At 47.7% G+C, this 18,269-nt stretch overlaps 1 protein-coding gene across 2 annotated transcripts in view; it reads left to right on the top strand.

Annotated features, from left to right (window-relative positions):
- Positions 1-18,269, top strand: part of LOC308470863 (unconventional myosin-Ia-like) — a 55,763-nt gene that overhangs the window by 21,636 nt on the left and 15,858 nt on the right. For both annotated transcript variants that reach the window (XM_080994449.1, XM_080994450.1), the window contains exons 8-20: positions 847-945; positions 1,741-1,844; positions 4,354-4,501; positions 6,131-6,249; positions 7,800-7,886; positions 8,493-8,558; positions 8,932-9,036; positions 10,659-10,721; positions 13,050-13,250; positions 14,174-14,400; positions 14,762-14,962; positions 16,000-16,093; positions 17,826-17,975. In XM_080994449.1, coding sequence (XP_080850575.1) covers positions 847-945; positions 1,741-1,844; positions 4,354-4,501; positions 6,131-6,249; positions 7,800-7,886; positions 8,493-8,558; positions 8,932-9,036; positions 10,659-10,721; positions 13,050-13,250; positions 14,174-14,400; positions 14,762-14,962; positions 16,000-16,093; positions 17,826-17,975 — 1,664 coding nt within the window. The remainder of the gene's footprint in view (positions 1-846; positions 946-1,740; positions 1,845-4,353; positions 4,502-6,130; positions 6,250-7,799; positions 7,887-8,492; positions 8,559-8,931; positions 9,037-10,658; positions 10,722-13,049; positions 13,251-14,173; positions 14,401-14,761; positions 14,963-15,999; positions 16,094-17,825; positions 17,976-18,269) is intronic.

Below are 18,269 nucleotides of genomic sequence, written 5' to 3' on the forward strand. Positions count from 1 at the left end.
CTGGCCTTTGGTTTGGACTCACTCTCCCCGTATGTTTCCCTCCCTTTATGGTTTTCATCTATGGGCTACTTTTAAAATGAGGCTGCATTTTAAATTGCATTTTAACCTGTATTTTAAATTGGGATCCCCCCCCCCATTATATTTTTATTGTAATTTTACTGGTGTTAGCTGCCCTGAGCCTGGCTCTGGCCAGGGAGGGCGGGGTATAAATAAAATTTATTATTATTATTATTATTATTATTATTATTATTATTAAGAAATGGGATTTCATCCTCTTGGCCAGTTGCTGGAACCAGAGGCTGCAACTCCCACCACACCTGACAATTGGCCATACTGTCTGGGGCTGATGGGTGGTGGAGTCCAACAACATTGGAGAGCCATAGGTCCCCCAACCTTAAGACGCACACCTACATTCTAGTATCTAGTCAACGTTAGGGTTGCCATATTGCAAAAAAGAGGACACATTTGCCAACTTCTACTTTTTACTATGGATCACTATGACGACTCTACCCATGAAAAAGAGGACATGTCCTGGGAAAAGAGGACATATGGCAACCCTAGAATGTGTGCTCTCCAGACATTTTGGACCACAGGTCCTACCAGCTCTGGCAATTGGCCATGCTAGATGGGGCTGAGGAGAGTTGGACATCCCATTGGCTTCCCTGTCCAGCAACATCTTCAAGGCAGCAGGTTCTGTGCTTCTGTTTATCCTCAGAGGCACACTGCCAGGCTACAACATTTTTCAGGAGCCTAGGAATATCCAGAGATGCTACAGATTGTAGATTGGCCTTGATGGTGCCCGTCCAACACTTACCTCTTTCATTTCCTCCTTCCATTTATTCTCAGACCTGCTAGAGAAATCCCGGGTGGTTCATCATGTCAAGGGCGAGAGGAATTTCCACATCTTCTACCAGCTGTTGTCTGGAGGCTCTGACGAGCTGCTCAGTACGTCTTTCATGCACAGGGCCCATAGCTGTCAACCGTCCCTTATTTGGCGGGAAAGTCCCTTATCCCAGCGTTGTGTCTCGCTGCTGTCCCTTATTGATGATGTCCCTTAACTTTCCCGGGTTTCAAAGGAAGCAGCTCTTCTCCCTCCCTCCCTGCCGGCCAAGGAGGAGGGAGGCTCCAACTGTGTTGCTTGGCTGTGTTGCTCACCCAATAAGGAGTCGTTCTTAGACTGGGGGGGGGGGGTAGAGCTTGCATGCCTTGTGCCGATCAAATCGGCTGTGTTGCCTGGGGACTCGCCTTTGCTCAGCGCTTCCCAGCAGAGAGGTGACAGTAGTTTCCCTTGCTGCATCCCCTTTGCCGGGTTGCTGTGCTGTGGGAACCATCGCTTGAGGCTTCGTTTGGCTGCTGGCTGGGCTTTCTGCCTTTGGCTCAGAGAGGCTCAGAAGTTGAACATACCTGTGCTCTGAAAATCCCTTATTTTGGCTGCTGATCCCTTATTTTCAAGGCTGCTGGCCCCTTATTTTCAAATCTGTAAGTTGACAGCCATGACGGGGCCTAAAGCACACAATGGCCGAGTTAGAGGGCTGCATTCTAGGCCAAGTGCGTGTGGCCCCATTAGGGAAGAGAGCTCTGGCCATTTACTTCTGAGTGGGGGTGGTTGAGTCTTGCAAGTGGGGGGACACATCATAGCATCAGAATATGGCCTCCCTTAACACAGGGGTGGGGGGCTCTGTGAATAAAGGAGTGGTGAGAACCACAGACGCCACGACAATGATTCCTCCTCTTCAACAGGACAGCTGAAGCTGCAACGAGACTGCCGCCTTTATGGTTACCTCAACAGGGAGGCCTCAAGCCTGCACGGTATGGATGATGCCGCCAATTTCAGAGCTGTTCAGGTATGAGTTGTGCTGTGTGCCATAGTGGGGTCTGGGGTATAAATTGTACTGGTCTGTGAGTGGCAGAAGATGTAGTAGTGGTAGTAATGGTGATGATATTTATCCTCATGTAACCTATATGCATGCAGCCATGAACAGGATGGAGTTTTCTGAAGACTTACATACCCTCCAACATTTCTCAGATGAAAATAGGGGTGTCCTGTTCCCATCTGACTGGGTTGCCCCAGCCACTCTGGGCGGCTTTCAACATACAGTGGTACCTCGGGTTACATACGCTTCAGGTTACATATGCTTCAGGTTACAGACTCCGCTAACTCAGAAATAGTACCTCGGGTTAAGAACTTTGCTTCAGGATTAGAACAGAAATCGTGCTCCGGTGGTGTGGCGGCAGCGGGAGGCCCCAATAGCTAAAGTGGTGCTTCAGGTTAAGAACAGTTTCAGGTTAAGAACGGACCTCCAGAACGAATTAAGTTCTTAACCTGAGGTACCACTGTATATAAAAACATAATAAAATATTAAACATTAAAAAAAACAAAACACTTTCCCTACACAGGGCTGCCTTTAGGTGTCTTCTAAAGGTTGTATAGTTACTTATCTCCATGGCTCGGGGGGTCGCATAACTCCATACCCTCCAACATTTCTCTGATGAAAATAGAAGAAGAAGAAGAGGAGGAGTAGTTTGGATTTGATATCCTGCTTTATCACTACCCTAAGGAGTCTCAAAGCGGCTAACAATCTCCTTTCCCTTCCTCCCCCACAACAAACACTCTGTGAGATGAGTGGGGCTGAGAGACTTCAGAGAAGTGTGACTAGCCCAAGGTCACCCAGCAGCTGCATGTGGAGAAGCGGGGAATCGATCCCAGTTCACCAGATTACGAGTCTACCGCTCTTAACCACTACACCACACTGGCTCTCCATAGGGTCGTCCTATGGAAAAGTGGGACATTCTGGGATCAAATCAGAAACCAGGACGGCTTCTGTATATCTGGGACTGTCTCAGGAAAATAGGGACACCTGGAAGGTCTGGACTTAGGGTTCATTCACACTTCCATTTGCTCCATCACTATTCCCCCAGGAAAACTTGCGTTTTAGCACTGAATCGGAACCAACGGCAATTGGGGTTTCCACATATTGCTATTTGTCCCAATTTAGCGCTAAAGAGCAGGTTTTCTGGGGTAAAGCAACAGGGCAGAGGCAGAACTGCTCAGACCCTTGCCTGGAAAACATAGGATAGGACAACTGCTGGACCCATGCTTTCTGGGCATGGGAATAAGCAGAAGTGTGGACTAGCTCTTAGTGGAACCGAAGGTTTATAGAAGTACAAATGAGAGACATAGAGAACACCACAACATGAAGTATGAGCAGGGCATTCTGTCACCTGAGGCAAACCAAAAAATGGTGTTCTCCCCTACCAGGGAAGTAGGGGTGAGAGAAGATCTAAATCAAGAATAGGGAGGGGGGATAAAGATCGACATTGGGATTGGATGCCCCTTGGGGATCCTGCTGCCTGAGGCAGTCGCCTCACCTTGCCTCTTGGGTATGAGCATGTTCAGCAGCTATGAAATCCTCACTGACTGTTGGTGTATGTGTGTAAAACTGGGGAGGGGAAATGTGTGGGAGGGGAAATGTGTGTATGTGTGTGGGGGGGTATCCTGGAAAGGGGCATGGGTGACTGGAACCCTGAGCAGAAGCACACACACCACATAGCAGCATTCTGTTGCAGGTCCCACTTGTATATTCCTGTGAATCCACAGACCTGCCCTATGGCATATTATCCTTCTCTCTAGTTAATCAGAGTGCTTTCAGAGACAGGGGCTTAATGTTGCAAATGGGTCGTTGAGATATTGCAAATAGGAAGTTGGTGGCAGTTTTGTTGAATTTCCCCCAGAAAGGGAAAACCAGGATTAGATTGGGGTAGAGAGTATGGACTGGCATTTTGAATCCAGGAAAGTCTTGTGAACAGATAAGGAGCACTGATATCATATTAAACACCTGCCTGGGAGCACCCTTAGGTAAAGGTAAAGGGACCCCTGACCATTAGGTCCAGTCGTGGCCGACTCTGGGGTTGTGGCGCTCATCTTGCTTTATTGGCTGAGGGAGCCGGTGTACAGCTTCCGGGTCATGTGGCCAGCATGACTAAGCCGCTTCTGGCGAACCAGAGCAGCGCACGGAAACGCCGTTTACCTTCCCGCCGGAGTGGTACCTATTTATCTACTTGCACTTTGACGTGCTTTCGAACTGCTAGGTTGGCAGGAGCAGGGACCGAGCAACGGGAGCTCACCTCGTCACAGGGATTCGAACCGCTGACCTTCTGATTGGCAAGTCCTAGGCTCTGTGGTTTAACCCACAGCGCCATTTACACATCCATTTTTGGCCCTGAAAGTATAATTGGGTTTTGCCTTGGATCTCAACACGCTCATGCACAGAAGGCTTTGTTGTGGCCCATAGGGAGCTCACCTGAGGGCTTTCCTGTGTTTAACCCTGTTCCCTAATGCTGCTTTTCTTGAAGGATGCTATGCGAGCCATTGGCTTCTCCCCATCAGAGATCACAGCGGTGCTGGAGGTGGCTGCTGTCGTCCTCAAACTTGGCAACATAAAGCTGGGGCAGCAATTTCAGGCCAGTGGAGCAGAAGCTTGTGGAATCGAGGATGACAAAGGTCAGCAGGGCAGGATGGGTCATCTCCAGGATTACCATGCAGAGTTTGGCCCAGGGCTGATTGCCCCATAGTAGCTCATGATTTTGAGAACCAGATCTTTCCCCAGGTGTTATGTGGGTGCTTGCAGCCTGTGTGCCATTTGCTTAATAGTCTCAGTTCCGTGGTATGATACACCCGGTGGCCAGGGTGCCATAATGGGTTTAGAATTAAAAGGGTTTTCCTAAATACAGTTGGAACATCAACTGCCTTATACGATTTAGCAACATTTAGTAATCCAATGGGACATCACCACTTTGCGAGTTCCCTCCACAACCTGCTGCATGTGGCAGGAATAAAAATAATAGCAGGCAAACAACCTTTTAGGGAAAAGTTGTCTGCTGTTACTGATCTAACTGAGGTGAAGGAAGACTCTGATTCTAAACCTCTGCTGCATTGTGGTATATCTTTGGGAGAAGAAAAGGCTAAGGAGTAAACTCTACACCAAGCTTCCTCAAACTTGTCCCTCCAGATGTTTTGAGACTACAATTCCCATCATCCTTGACCACTGGTCCTGCTAGCTAGGGATCATGGGAGTTGTAGGCCAAAAACATCTGGAGGGCCGAGTTTGAGGAAGGCTGCTCTACACAAATCCAAAGTGAAGTCGCTAAGGTGGTTGGATGGTGTCTTGTATGCCTCCTTCTGACAACTCCTGCATCCAAGCTGGTGCCAAACCGATTGCTCTGCCTTCCTTCAGACCACATCAGCGAGGCCAAGAGCAGGGTCTCATCATCTGGGCAGCTCAGGACTTCCATACACGTTGCCCAGGCTTGTGCCCCAGAGAGGTCGCTTTGCTGCTGCTAACAAATGCACAAATTGGGGGAAGGTGTGCATAAGAAGGCACATATTTGTGAAAACAGTTTTTTTCAAGAATGTGTTATTTTAGGGGAAATTGCTCACCACAAAAATTATAGAAGGTTGTAGACAAAATGCCTATGTTAGGATAAGGTAAAGGTAAAGGGACTCCTGACCATTAGGTCCAGTCATGACCGACTCTGGGGTTGCAGCGCTCATCTCGCTTTATTGGCCGAGGGAGCTGGCATACAGCTTCCGGGTCATGTGGCCAGCATGACTAAGCCGCTTCTGGTGAACCAGAGCAGCGCACAGAAATTCTGTTTACCTTCCCGCCAGAGTGGTACCTATTTATCTACTTGCACTTTGACGTTCTTTTGAACTGCTAGGTTGGCAGGAGCAGGGACCGAGCAACGGGAGCTCACCCTGTGGCAGGGATTCGAACCGCCAATCTTCTGATCAGCAAGTCCTAGGCTCTGTGGTTCAACCCACAGTGCCACCTGCATCCCTATATTAGGATAAATGTGCACTAAAATGCTGGCAATTTTTTTACAAGGACTGGGGGGGAAGTAATCCAGACTGATGTAGAAATGTGGAGAACAAGACTGAGAACAGCTGAAATGGGCAAGTTTGTCCATCCCTGCCCACTAGAATGAATGGAACAGTAATTGGTAGAAGACAGCCTGAGCTTGGGAAACTCCTGCCTCGATCCCCGCTGAGCCTCCCTGCCTTGATTTCTCTGCATTGCAATGTGTCTCCAGTACCAGGGTGAGGAACTCACTTCCCGCTTTGCTTTTGCAGTGGTCCGGGAGATCTGTCAGCTCATCCAATTGAGTGAAACTGCCCTGGAGCAGGCTTTGTGCTCTCGCACAGTGGAAGCCCATCAGGAGAAGGTGGTGACAACACTAACAGTTTCACAGGTGAGTGTGGAGCTGAGGTGCATGCAGATTTCCATTAGGTCACTAGTTCCCGTGCGAAAATGTTGGTTCTGCTGCATTTCCATTCCATTTTTTTTTTTTAAACCTGTTTCACAGACACTCAAGCCTGTCCTCTCAACCAGTTCAATAGGTGGAGGTCTCAATAACCGTCTTGCTCATGTTTTTCTTACCAGCCACTTCATACTGTGGCAGGTCATTTATGTACATATTCTGCTGCATGCTAGAATCTGTGTTTTGCATCTCACTGCAGACCTATCAGCACTGATGTGCTAACTCATTTTCTCCAGTATACAAATGCCAAGATGCAGGAGTCTGAAGTTAGCCTGATAGCTACAGGGAGCAGGGCCTTCTTGCAGGTGGCACTCTCTTTATGGAAGAGGGAAGAGCCACAGCTCAGTGTTAGACCATTTTTTGGGTCCAGGTTCAAATCCCAAACTCCCAGGTAGGGCTGGGAGAGACCTCTGCATTAAATCCTGGAGTGTTGTTGCCTATCAGTGTGGACAATATTGAGCCTTTCAGCAGATGTTGAAATTAGGGGTGTAAGGATGCAGTGATTTCTGTCCCATCCTGTGATTGTTGCAATCAGCACTGTTTCTGTTCCACTGCAGTTCGGCTTCCAGCCAATCCTACGTTATTTGTGTCGCTAGCAGTTATGGTCAAAAGTAACACAATTAATTAAGTTGTTAATTTTGCAATTAACTTCAGGGCATTGTGACAGAAGGGAAACATCAAAAACAAGGCGGAAAATAATACCGTATTGGCCCAAATATAAGCCGCACCCGAATATAAGCCACACCTCTAAAATTCAAGGCGGGTGGGGGGGGGAGGAAAAAAAGATAATACCCGAATATAAGCCGTTCCCTTAAAATTCTGCAGGCACTCACACCTGTCGTGTTTCACCGTAAGTCTTTCAGAAGCGATATTGTAAAAGCTAATTTTGTAAGGTCGCAAATTTAAGCCGAACTTTAACTTTTCATGTTCAGAATTTGGGGGGGAAAGTAAGGCTTATATTCAGGCCAATATGATATAATTATTGATGTAACATTTTCTGACTGAAAAATCAATCATAGTGAATAGCACACATATTCACTTGTATGATTTCAGTTCTTAACAGTGGTCAAACACGCAAATTGTGGCCATTTCTGTTCAAATTTCCATTTTTGACGGAACTCTCTGACACCCCTAGTTGAAAGCCAGGCTGTTGTAGGGAACAAAACATCCTATGAATGTAGTATACTCCCCCGTCATACCTTCTTCTTTCAAACAATTCTAGGAATGTCAGTTCTGTACAGCAGCCGTAAATCATAATTTTACAAGTTACAGTGATGATTCTAAGACTGGTTTCGGACCAGAATACTTAGGATGTGTGAAGCATGCCCCCATCAGATAGCTGTAATCCAGGATGGTTCTGACCTGGGAGCTTTAGGGCTGAGTTCTTCCCAAGGGAGTGGCTATCACTCTGACCCACGGTTCTCAGCTTCCTGAACGGGCTGTGTGTTTCATGGTCTAACAATCTCTGTCTTGCTTCCTAGGGTTACTATGTGCGGGATGCCCTAGCAAAGAACGTTTATAACCGGCTATTTAACTGGCTCGTTAACAGGATCAACGAGAGCATCAAAGTGAGTGTGCGCAGTGGATATGATCCACCTGACTTAAAACAGAGAAAATGAGTTTACCATCCAATGTATTAAAGCACTGGTTTAAAGGTAAAGGGACCCCTGACCATTAGGTCCAGTCGTGGCCGACTCTGGGGTTGCGGCGCTCATCTCGCTTTATTGGCCGAGGGAGCCGGCGTACAGCTTCCGGGTCATGTGGCCAGCATGACTAAGCCGCTTCTGGTGAACCAGAGCAGCGCATGGAAACACAGTTTATCTTCCTGCTGGAGTGGTACCTATTTATCTACTTGCACTTTGACGTGCTTTCGAACTGCTAGGTTGGCAGGAGCAGGGACCAAGCAACGGGAGCTCACCCCGTCGTGGGGATTCGAACCACTGACCTTCTGATCGGCAAGTCCTAGGCTCAGTGGTTTAACCCACAGCACCACCCGCGTCCCATACATTTTCATATAGGCACGGACAAAAAATTTTTTGGGAAAAAAATATGTATTCATGATTAGGAAGACAGAAACAAGATGGTAACTATCCCCAATTAAATGACATGGGGAGAATGGGAAGTATGAATGCTTTCAGGACACCTTCTGCTTCTTCTTCTTCCTCTTCTTCTAGGTGGCAACAACTGAGCACAAGAAAGTCATGGGTGTCCTGGATATTTATGGCTTTGAGATTTTTCAGGTGAGTAGTGGATATTCCTGGTTCTGGCTTCTAAAGGCAGATATTTGGTCAGGGTCTTGGCAAGTGGGTTTGACTCTGGGGCAGGCTGGTGCCTTCAGATATGAGAAGGTGCTCTCTCTGAATTCATGTTCACGTGTTATGTGCGCATTGCTACCTCTCTATCTTTCCATGTCTTGTTATGTATATTAAACGGAGGAGCACAAACATGAACTGGATTTACAGTATGTTGCGAGGAGACTTCAGGGCTGAGAGTCAGGCTTAGGGGATATGGTCAGGGTTTTATATGTGGGAGTCGATCTAGGATGCACCCATCCTTTACCTGGGGCTCTTTTGCTTTCAAAGTTGCTATTTTTTCTCCCACTCCTCTATGTAGGACAACAGCTTTGAGCAGTTCATTATCAATTACTGCAACGAGAAACTGCAGCAAATCTTCATCCTGCTGACCCTGAAGGAGGAGCAAGAGGAGTACATTCGGGAGGTAGACAATTTTTCCAGAGCCAGGCCTGGTTCATAGGCAAGGGGCAAGGGCAAGGGTATTAATAGAATAGGTGTGTGTGTGTGTGTGTATGTATGTATGTATGTATATACATATATATATGTGTGTGTGTGTGTGTGTATACAAACAAACAGTGCAGGAATAATAATAATAATAATAATAATAATAATAATAATAATAATATACTATTTATACCCCGCCCATCTGGCTGGGTTTCCCCAGGCACTCTGGGCGGCTTCCAACAGAATATTAAATTACAATAGTCTATTAAACAAATAACTTTAAATGTACAGGTGCCAATAACCTCTAGGATTCACCATAAGATCAGAGAAGTAATTGTATTTTATAGGAAAATATAAATATAGTATAGTATGTAAAAAAGAGGTGGGGTGTATAATGTTGGTGTGTGTGGGGTAGTTGGGATGGTCCTGTCCATTTGTTACAACAGAACAGGTTTCCTGTGCAGAATGAACCATTGTTATGTGGAAGCCCTTTTCCTGTTTGCAAGAGGAGGAGCTGTCAGTGGCTACTAGTCATCATGATGACTATATTCTACTTCCAGGGCAGAGGCTGCAAGCCTCTGAATACCATTTGCTAGGGAACAACCAAAGGGGAGAGCGTTTTTGTGCTAATGTCCTGTCTGTGGGCTTCTCAAGCATCTGGTTGGGCAAAGTGGGAGCCAGGATGCTTAACTAGACAGGGTGAGGAGCTGAGAACCTGTGTTCTGGGCCCTGCCTAGATGCTGTTAGACTACTACAACTCACATCAGGAGCAGTGGGGTGGTGCTACCTCCCTACCGCTTGATGGGATGGGGCAGTGAGTTTGGAGCTGCAGTGGTGGAGCCAATCTGGCACTCCTGCCAGGGTGGCTGTGGAGCTCTGCAGCCACCCAGCCAGCGTGGTGTAGTGGTTAAGAGCGGTGGATTCATAATCTGGGGAACCGGGTTCGCTTCCCTGCTCCTCCACATGCAGCTGCCGGGTGACCTTGGGCCAGTCACACTTCTTTGAAGTCTCTCAGCCCCACTTACCTCACAGAGCGTTTGTTGTGGGGGAGGAAGGGAAAGAAGATTGTTAGCCGCTTTGAGACTCCTTAAGGGGAGTGAAAGGCGGGATATCAAGTCCAAACTTCTTCTTCTTCTTCACCCTGCCACGCTCCTGTAGCACTTTGGTAAGCAGTAGTGATGAAAGCCAGGGGACGTGGGTGGCACTGTGGATTAAACCATAGAGCCTAGGACTTGCTGATCAGAAGGTTGGCGGTTCGAATCCCCGCGTCAGGGTGAGCTCCCATTACTCAGTCCCTGCTCCTGCCAACCTAGCAGTTCAAAAGCACTTCAAAGTGCAAGTAGATAAATAGGTACCGCTCCGGTGTGAAGGTAAACGGTGTTTCCGTGCGCTGCTCTGGTTCACCGGAAGCGGCTTAGTCATGCTGGCCCCATGACCCGGAAGCTGTATGCCATCTCCCTCAGCCAATAAAGCGAGATGAGCCCAGAGTCAGTCACGACTGGACCTAATGGTCAGGGGTCCCTTTACCTTTACCTAGTGATGAAAGTCACATTGTGGGCCTCCCTTTCCCTGCTAATAACATGCTTTCTCCCCCCCCCCAAGGGCATCGCTTGGACTCCTGTGGACTTTTTCGATAACAGCATAATCTGCAACTTGATAGAGGATGTAAGTTGTTTCAGGAGCAATGGTGAATAAAGTGGGGAGAGAAAGAAGACTTGTAATCCCATAAATCCAAGACCTCATCCCTTTCAGAGCTTTTCTTCGCTTCCAGTGCTCATGTTGTGTCTCTAAGGCAGGGGTCAGCAACCTTTTTCAGCCGTGGGCTGGTCCACCGCCCCTCAGACCTTGTGGGGGGCTGGACTATTTTTTTGGGGTGGGGGGAATGAACAAATTCCTATGCCCCACAAATAACCCAGAGATGCATTTTAAATTAAAGGACACATTCTACTCATGTAAAAACACACTGATTCCTGGACTGTCCGCAGGCTGGATTGAGAAGGCAATTGGGCCGCATCCAGCCCCCGGGTCTTAGGTTGCCTACCCCTGCTCTAAGGGCTCATCCACACTTCCGCTTGTGCTGCTGCCACCACTGAATCGGAGCAAACATCAATAAGTTTTTCTGCGGATTGACTTTTGTTCTGATTCAGAGGTAAACAGCAGGTTTCCCCAGGGAAAGTGGCAGAACAAATTAAAAACTAGGCATAATACAGGTAGAACAAGGTGGACAAGGAGGCTGCATAACCCCATGGCGTTAGTTGCATGTGATGCAAACCCTTTCCTTAATCTTAGCAGGTGTGGGTGTGCTCAGGGCCAGGAGGTGAGACTGCCCGGGATAGATGTAATCAGAGATGTTCCCATGGGGGGGGGGGTGAGCAGTGCTGAGGAGGATGAGAAGCGGCTTCCCAGCTTGTGGCAGGTTTCAGTAGTCTACCATTGTCTCAAGTAGGAAAAGTGCCTCTGAGTATGTGCAGAGTGCCTTCTCACTTTGCCACTGCAGTTGGTCCCTGCCCCAGCATACACAATAAAAACTTAACAGAGTGGTTGGCAATGTTTCCATGCAGGGCTAAGTCCTCACACCTCTTGGTTTTCAATACAGTAGTACCTCGGGTTAAGTACTTAATTTGTTCTGGAGGTCTGTTCTTAACCTGAAATTGTTCTTAACCTGAAACACCACTTTAGCTAATGGGGCCTCCCGCTGCCGCTGCTCCGCCGCTGGACGATTTCTGTACTCATCCTGAAGCAAAGTTCTTAACCCGAGGTACTATTTCTGGGTTAGCGGAGTCTGTAATCTGAAGCGTATGTAACCTGAAGCGTATGTAACCCGAGGTACCACTGTAATGAAAAGCTGTCTTTTGCTAGGTTACTGTGACCAGAAGAACCACCACTCAGTCTCTTGCCCATCAAATTCCACTCTTCCTTTCCCACCACTGCCTCCCTTCATCCAATGCCTCCTTTTTCTTTCACAACTCCGGCACACTCTGGCATTTTCGCCGTAGATAATCTGGCCTTCTCTGCACTCATTTTTGTCCAGTGTTTTATGAGTGCCAGCAAGGGTCAAGACTCAGCCCCGCATGAATCTATCTTCAGCCGTGTGTGTGTGTGTGTGGAAGTGGAGTGGTGGAAAAGGAGGCCAAAAAACACAGCCTTGCCTTTTACAAAAGAAAACTGCTCTAGGTTCCTGTCTTTCCCTTCAGTGGGCTGAGTACTTCACAAACAGATGGCTTATTTTTTTTTAAGAAAAGAAAAGAAAAACAATCCACAGAGGAGACAGGCTAACAAGCAGAAAGAAGGGCCATGGACGAGGAATTGGAAAGGCCAGCAACCATGATCTGTTGTTGTTTTTTTAACTGCATCTGCAAGGAGACGGCAAAGAGAAGAGCAGGCATTTGAAAGAGCTGAAGACACCCCATGCCTGCTTGCTCAGAAGTAAGCTCCACTGAGTTCAGTGGGCCTTACTCCCTGTGAAGTGTTATCATAGCCACTTATGCATCAGCCAAACAGAGGGCAAAGGAAGAGGCAGATTTGCATAAAATGTGGATTTGCTTGTTAGTGTATATAGATGCCAATCTGGAAAATACTAACTAAAATTAAAGTGGACATGAAGTTACAGTGGACACTTGGGTTGCAAACGTGATCCGTGTGGGATGCATGTTCGCAACCTGCAGCGGAACGTTCTGCGCATGCGCGACACCCGAAACCTGGAAGTAACCCATTCTGGTACTTCCGGGTTTCGGCGGGTCCGTAACCCGAAAAAATGCAACCTGAAGCGTCTGTAACCCAAGGTATGACTGTACACTTCTCACCACAGTGGAGAAGACAATGATCTAGACTAGATCTTCTAGACACATCAAAGAAACGTTTCAGTTAAATGCATTGCATCAGTTAAATGTATGAGAAATCGCGTTGGCTGACTGAGGTTGGCGGCGTAGTGCCCCATTTGCCCTAGTGGACCAGCCTCCCCTGCAGTGTTCTAAGTGTTCCTTCTTTCCGTAGGGCAAAGGTGGGATCCTGGCCATGCTGGATGAGGAGTGCCTTCGCCCGGGCGAGGTGAACGAAGCCACATTCCTGAACAAGCTCAACCAAGTCTACAAGGGACACCAACGCTACGAGAGCAGGGTCACACAGAATGACAAGCGTATCATGGACAACAGCTTGCATGCGAACTGCTTCCGTATTCACCACTATGCTGGCAAGGTAATTGGCGCTAGGAGTCTTTCTCAAAAACGGGTCCGTTTGGGGAGCGCAGGAGGTTAGAACAGGGATAGCTCCCCTGCAGTGCTGGCATGTAGCCCTTGGAAAGGTGGTGAACCTTGAGCTGGAAAAGGTTAGCTACCACCCCTGTGTTAAAATATAGTTTCCTAAAGCTGAAGTGCCTGAATCCCTTGGAATGGTTTGGGAAATGTGGCGGGGAGCATGTGAGGTGAAGGAAATTACTGCTGTGTAAACGCAGAGAAGTGTTTCTGAACTGTAGAGCTCCCTCCATGTGAAATCCCTCGCGAAGACCCACCAGGTCTTATAGAACCATAGAAACATAGAATTGCAGAGTTGGAAGCAACCAACCCCCTGGTCCAACCCCCTGCAATGCAGGAATCTTTTGCCTAATGTGGGGCTCGGACCCACAACCCTGGGATTAAGACTAGATATAAGTAGGGAGAAGGCTTTCAACCTAACCTTCTCTTGAACGTGCTAGGTTATTTTGTGGATAAATATGTAATTTTAATTTTTATTCTATTTTTGTATGTGAGCCCCCACTTGTAGTCTGAGGTGTTGCAGACCAAAGATATGCTTACTACCTTAGTCCCAGGTGGGCAAAATATACTGCAAGGTGTAGTGGTGGATTTCCCTTGAGTAAAAGGAGAATTGGACAGTCCTAGGAGAAACTTGACCCTCTAAGAAGGACTTTAGCACAGACCGAAAGGTTGGGAGGCCCTTGGGAACCACGACGGAGTGGGAGTTGGGTTGTGGGCCAGAGCACTTTGTTTCCATCTGAATGTGTCTCTTCTCTCATCTTCAACTTGAAGTCTTCCCTTCTATGTGCCTCCATTAATGGGTGATGCACTGTGTTCACTAGGAATGTATCTGAGAACTACTTAGGCACTGAGTCTTCTCCACCTCAGGTGACCTACAATGTGATCGGATTCATAGAGAAGAACAACGACCTGCTCTTTAGAGACCTGTCACAAGCCATGTGGAAGGCCAAACACGTTCTCCTGCGCAGCCTCTTCCCTGAAGGGGACCCCCAGAAAGCCTCACTCAAGCGTCCACCCACCGCTGGTTCACAGTTCAAAGCTTCTGTGGCCACCCTCATGAAGAATCTCTATTCTAAGAACCCTAATTACATCAGGTAATTTGTGTGTGTATGTGTGTGTGAGAGAGAGAAACTGTGGATAGACATCTATTTATTTTGGAAAGCTGATTGTTCTCTGTGCATTCGGACACTTCTTAAGATCTCATAACAAAAATTTGTGTGATGCTTCCTAGGATCAAGGAGCAGGCTTTCATCTATGTTTAGATATAATTCAGCACCATTTTGACTAAAGATGATGAACTGAACCTTTAAAGGCTGCACTGATTTTTTTATGTCTCAGAATTCCCAAGCATTGCTGGGTATGAGGCTGCTACTAGACTTATCTTTGGACCCAGCCTGTTTGCTGACAGAGATGGGAGAGTAATCTCACTCAATAAGGATGTCCTCTTTGCTGCAGGTGCATCAAGCCCAATGACACCAAAAAGGCTGCTGTGTTCACAGATGATCTGGTTCGGACACAGGTGCGCTACCTTGGCCTGATGGAGAACGTGCGTGTTCGGCGGGCTGGTTATGCCTACCGGCAGCTCTATGACCCATGTTTGGAGCGCTACAAGATGCTCTCCAAGGAGACTTGGCCAAAGTGGAAAGGCAGCGCCAGGTAGGACACAGAAACTGCGATGTGCTGGAGAGGTTGCCATCAGAGCCTGGTGGTTACATGAAGGGGTCAGCAGAATACCCATATAGTGGACTCATCCGAGGGTTTAATAATGCTGATACAGGGCTAGAGAGAGAAACTTGGAGGGCTGCATTTGGCTGCTGGGGGTGAGATCCCTGACCACTGGGCTAGGCTTTGCTTGGAAAGGAAGCATGTAGCACATTTGTGTGGTGAGGGGACAGATGCAGGTGGTTTTGGAGGGTCATCCCACATCATGGACTGGCTGGCTGCAGAGGAGTGGTGGGAGGCACCAGCTGGGGAACTCCCAAGAGAAGAAAGCTCAAAGCCAGGGGATTGGTGGTGGGACAACGATGACTAGTTAGAGGGAGAAGACTGGGAGGAGGAGGTGTTGGAAGCAGGGTTTAGTGGGCAGGGAGAGGCTGGGGCAGAGAGTCTAGGCTCAGAGGCTGGAAAGGAGGGGGGCCAAGAGGCAGGTATGGGGTAGAGTCCCCACCTCCTGCTGCGACCAGCTCCCCTCTCCACCCTGGTCTCTTGGAACATGCAGAGAAATGAAAAGAGCAGAGCAGAGGTTGATTGTGCATGGACACAGTCTACGATTGCTTGGCAAAAACCCTACTGAGGAGGGAACTTAGGAAGCAGTGGAAGGTGAGGATCTTTGGTCCTTGCAACGGTCTTTTTGGAGTTGCCTGCACTGTTTTGGTTTTTTTGAATAAAGAGTTAACTTCATTGACACTGTGTTTTCATTACTGACCTACACTTGACTCTGGCTCCTGACACCCCACTTTGCAGCTTCCCACTGTGTGTACATGCACAGGCTCTCCTAGGCATAAGCATTTTGGATGTTCCAGGCTTGTGCCAGCTGGGTGACCTGGTCTGTGGTGGAGACCTGCAGTGCTGCTTGGCATTAGGCACATGGGCAGTAACACCCCTCCCACACACACCCTTCCCAACCAATTAAGAGTGAGCCCAGGTGGTGGCTAGGCAATCTCTGATCTCTTACGTTCCCCTTTCTGGTACAGGGATGGTGTTCAAGCCCTTTTGAGCAGTCTGCCCATTGACTCCAAAGAACTGGCATACGGGCACACCAAGATCTTCATCCGCACGCCACACACGGTGAGCAACTGATGTTAGGACCAAGAGGGGAGGTCAACGGTTACCAGCTCTTCTGGAGTTAGTGGGAGGAATGAATGTCGCTCCTAGGGTTGCACCAAATATTTTTCACTTAAGGCGTATGCGTTACAAAATGAAAGATAGGACAAAATATATGTCACCACACTGCATAGCCAACCATATTCGTCTATACAGTGGTGCCCCGCAAGACGAATGCCTCGCAAGACGGAAAACCCGCTAGACGAAAGGGTTTTCCGTTTTGGAGGTGCTTCGCAAAACGAATTTCCTATGTGCTTGCTTCGCAAGACGAAAATGTCTTGCGAGTTCCTGCAGGGTTTCCCCCCCCCCTTTTCCCCAAGCCGCTAAACCGCTTATCAGCTGATGGCTAAGCCGCTTATCAGCTGATCTTTAAGCCGCTTAACAGCTGATGGCTAAGCCGCTTATCAGCTGATCTTTAAGCCGCTTAACAGCTGATGGCTAAGCCGCTTATCAGCTGATCTTTAAGCCGCTTAACAGCTGATGCTAAGCCGCTTATCAACTGATCTTTAAGCCGCTTATCAGCTGATCTTTAAGCCGGCTAAGCCGCTAATACTGTAGCGCTAAGCCGCTAAACCTCTAATGGGCTTGCTTCGCAAGACGAAAAAACCCGCAAGACGAAGAGACTTGCGGAACGGATTCTTTTCGTCTTGCGAGGCAACACTGTAGATGCCTCCAGACTTTCAATATTTTGTGGGAAGGGATTCAACTGCATACCGGAAATTTAGGTGTGCTCAAAGTTATCCATCACCTTAGCGCAACAAATCCACTGGGGGGGGGGGCAACTAAAATGGACTTTTTGCTGTTGGGAAACTGACATGGAAAACGCAATGAAAAGTGTGGGATAAGCAAATGATTAATGGGAAAACGTGTAAAAACAAATCAGGATGAATGCTCAATAAATCAACACATTTTTGGAACTAGTTTTCCCTAATATAATCCTTTTGTCTATGTTATTTTCATGTATTTATTATTACGCGCTTTCGTAGAGAACTTCATCACAAAATTTGGATCAGTGTGAATTTCAAAGGATGGCTGTGTTTTGGCCCTCATATTGTTTCAGAAAGCCACTCCCGACAAAAGGGAGGGGGCGGGTTGCGGGCTCACGCCCCTATCTGCATCCTCGCGGGATACCCGGGTTCATTAATATTCATTAATCGCTGCGCCAGCCAATCGGCTGGTAGTGGGGATGGGCTTACTAAGGGGCATTTAAGGTCAGGGCAGCCCTTGCTTGCCCCTTTTCTTCCTTTTCAGCAGCCGCGGTTTTCAGCAGCCGCAAAAGTGCAAATTTGATTTGCTTTTAAATGTGAACCGAGTTTAATTTCTACCCCAACTCTTTCTGGAAGTGATCTTCCTCTCACTCACAGTTTGTGGCACACATGTCTGCTGGGAAAGTAGGACAGACTGCAGAAGATCAACTGAACGTGTGGCCTGGCCACTGTAGCCTTCACTGCAGTTGCATTTACAAAACCCATTTAAAAACACAAGCCTATGCGTGCAAAATGCCCTTGGTTGATGTGGGAACCTGAGGATAGGAAATCTACAAGGAGCAGAAGCTTAACCTTTTAGGCCCTGAGGATTTGTCTGGTAGGAGCATGAAGGAACATCAAAGCTAACATCAAAGTTAATGCAGATCAGGCTGTAATTTCTTCCATGGTCTGAACCCTGTATTGGTGCTTTTCAACCTTTTCCTTCGCAGCTTTTTTATTTGGAGGAGAGACGCCAGCAGCGGATACAGGAGCTGGTTGCACTGATCCAAGCAACCTTCCGGGCCTGGAAATGCCGCAAGAACTTTCTAGAGATGCGCAAGAGCCAAATCGTTATCTCTGCCTGGTACCGGGGCCATGCGGTAAGATGCAGAGAGTGATACACGTACGATTTTATAGACTTAGGTGCTTTTTAACTTGCAGACCTCACTGTCCTCTGTGTTTTGCAAAATCAGCAGTAATGGGCCAGTATTAAATCATCGTCTTGCTTGCATCCATGAGAATTGGGAAGGCTGTTAGACAGAGTGATACTTGGCTCCAGTTTAACAAGGGCATTTGCAATGCAGTTTGAAGAAATATTTGCATTCCTTATTTGTTCTAGTTATTGAAAGCAAGAGGTGAAAATCACACCAAGACGAGTTCCAACCTGCCTTGAT

This window comes from Podarcis pityusensis (genome assembly GCF_964106645.2).
Source record: "Podarcis pityusensis genome assembly, chromosome: 2".
NCBI classification, from domain to species: domain Eukaryota; kingdom Metazoa; phylum Chordata; class Lepidosauria; order Squamata; family Lacertidae; genus Podarcis; species Podarcis pityusensis.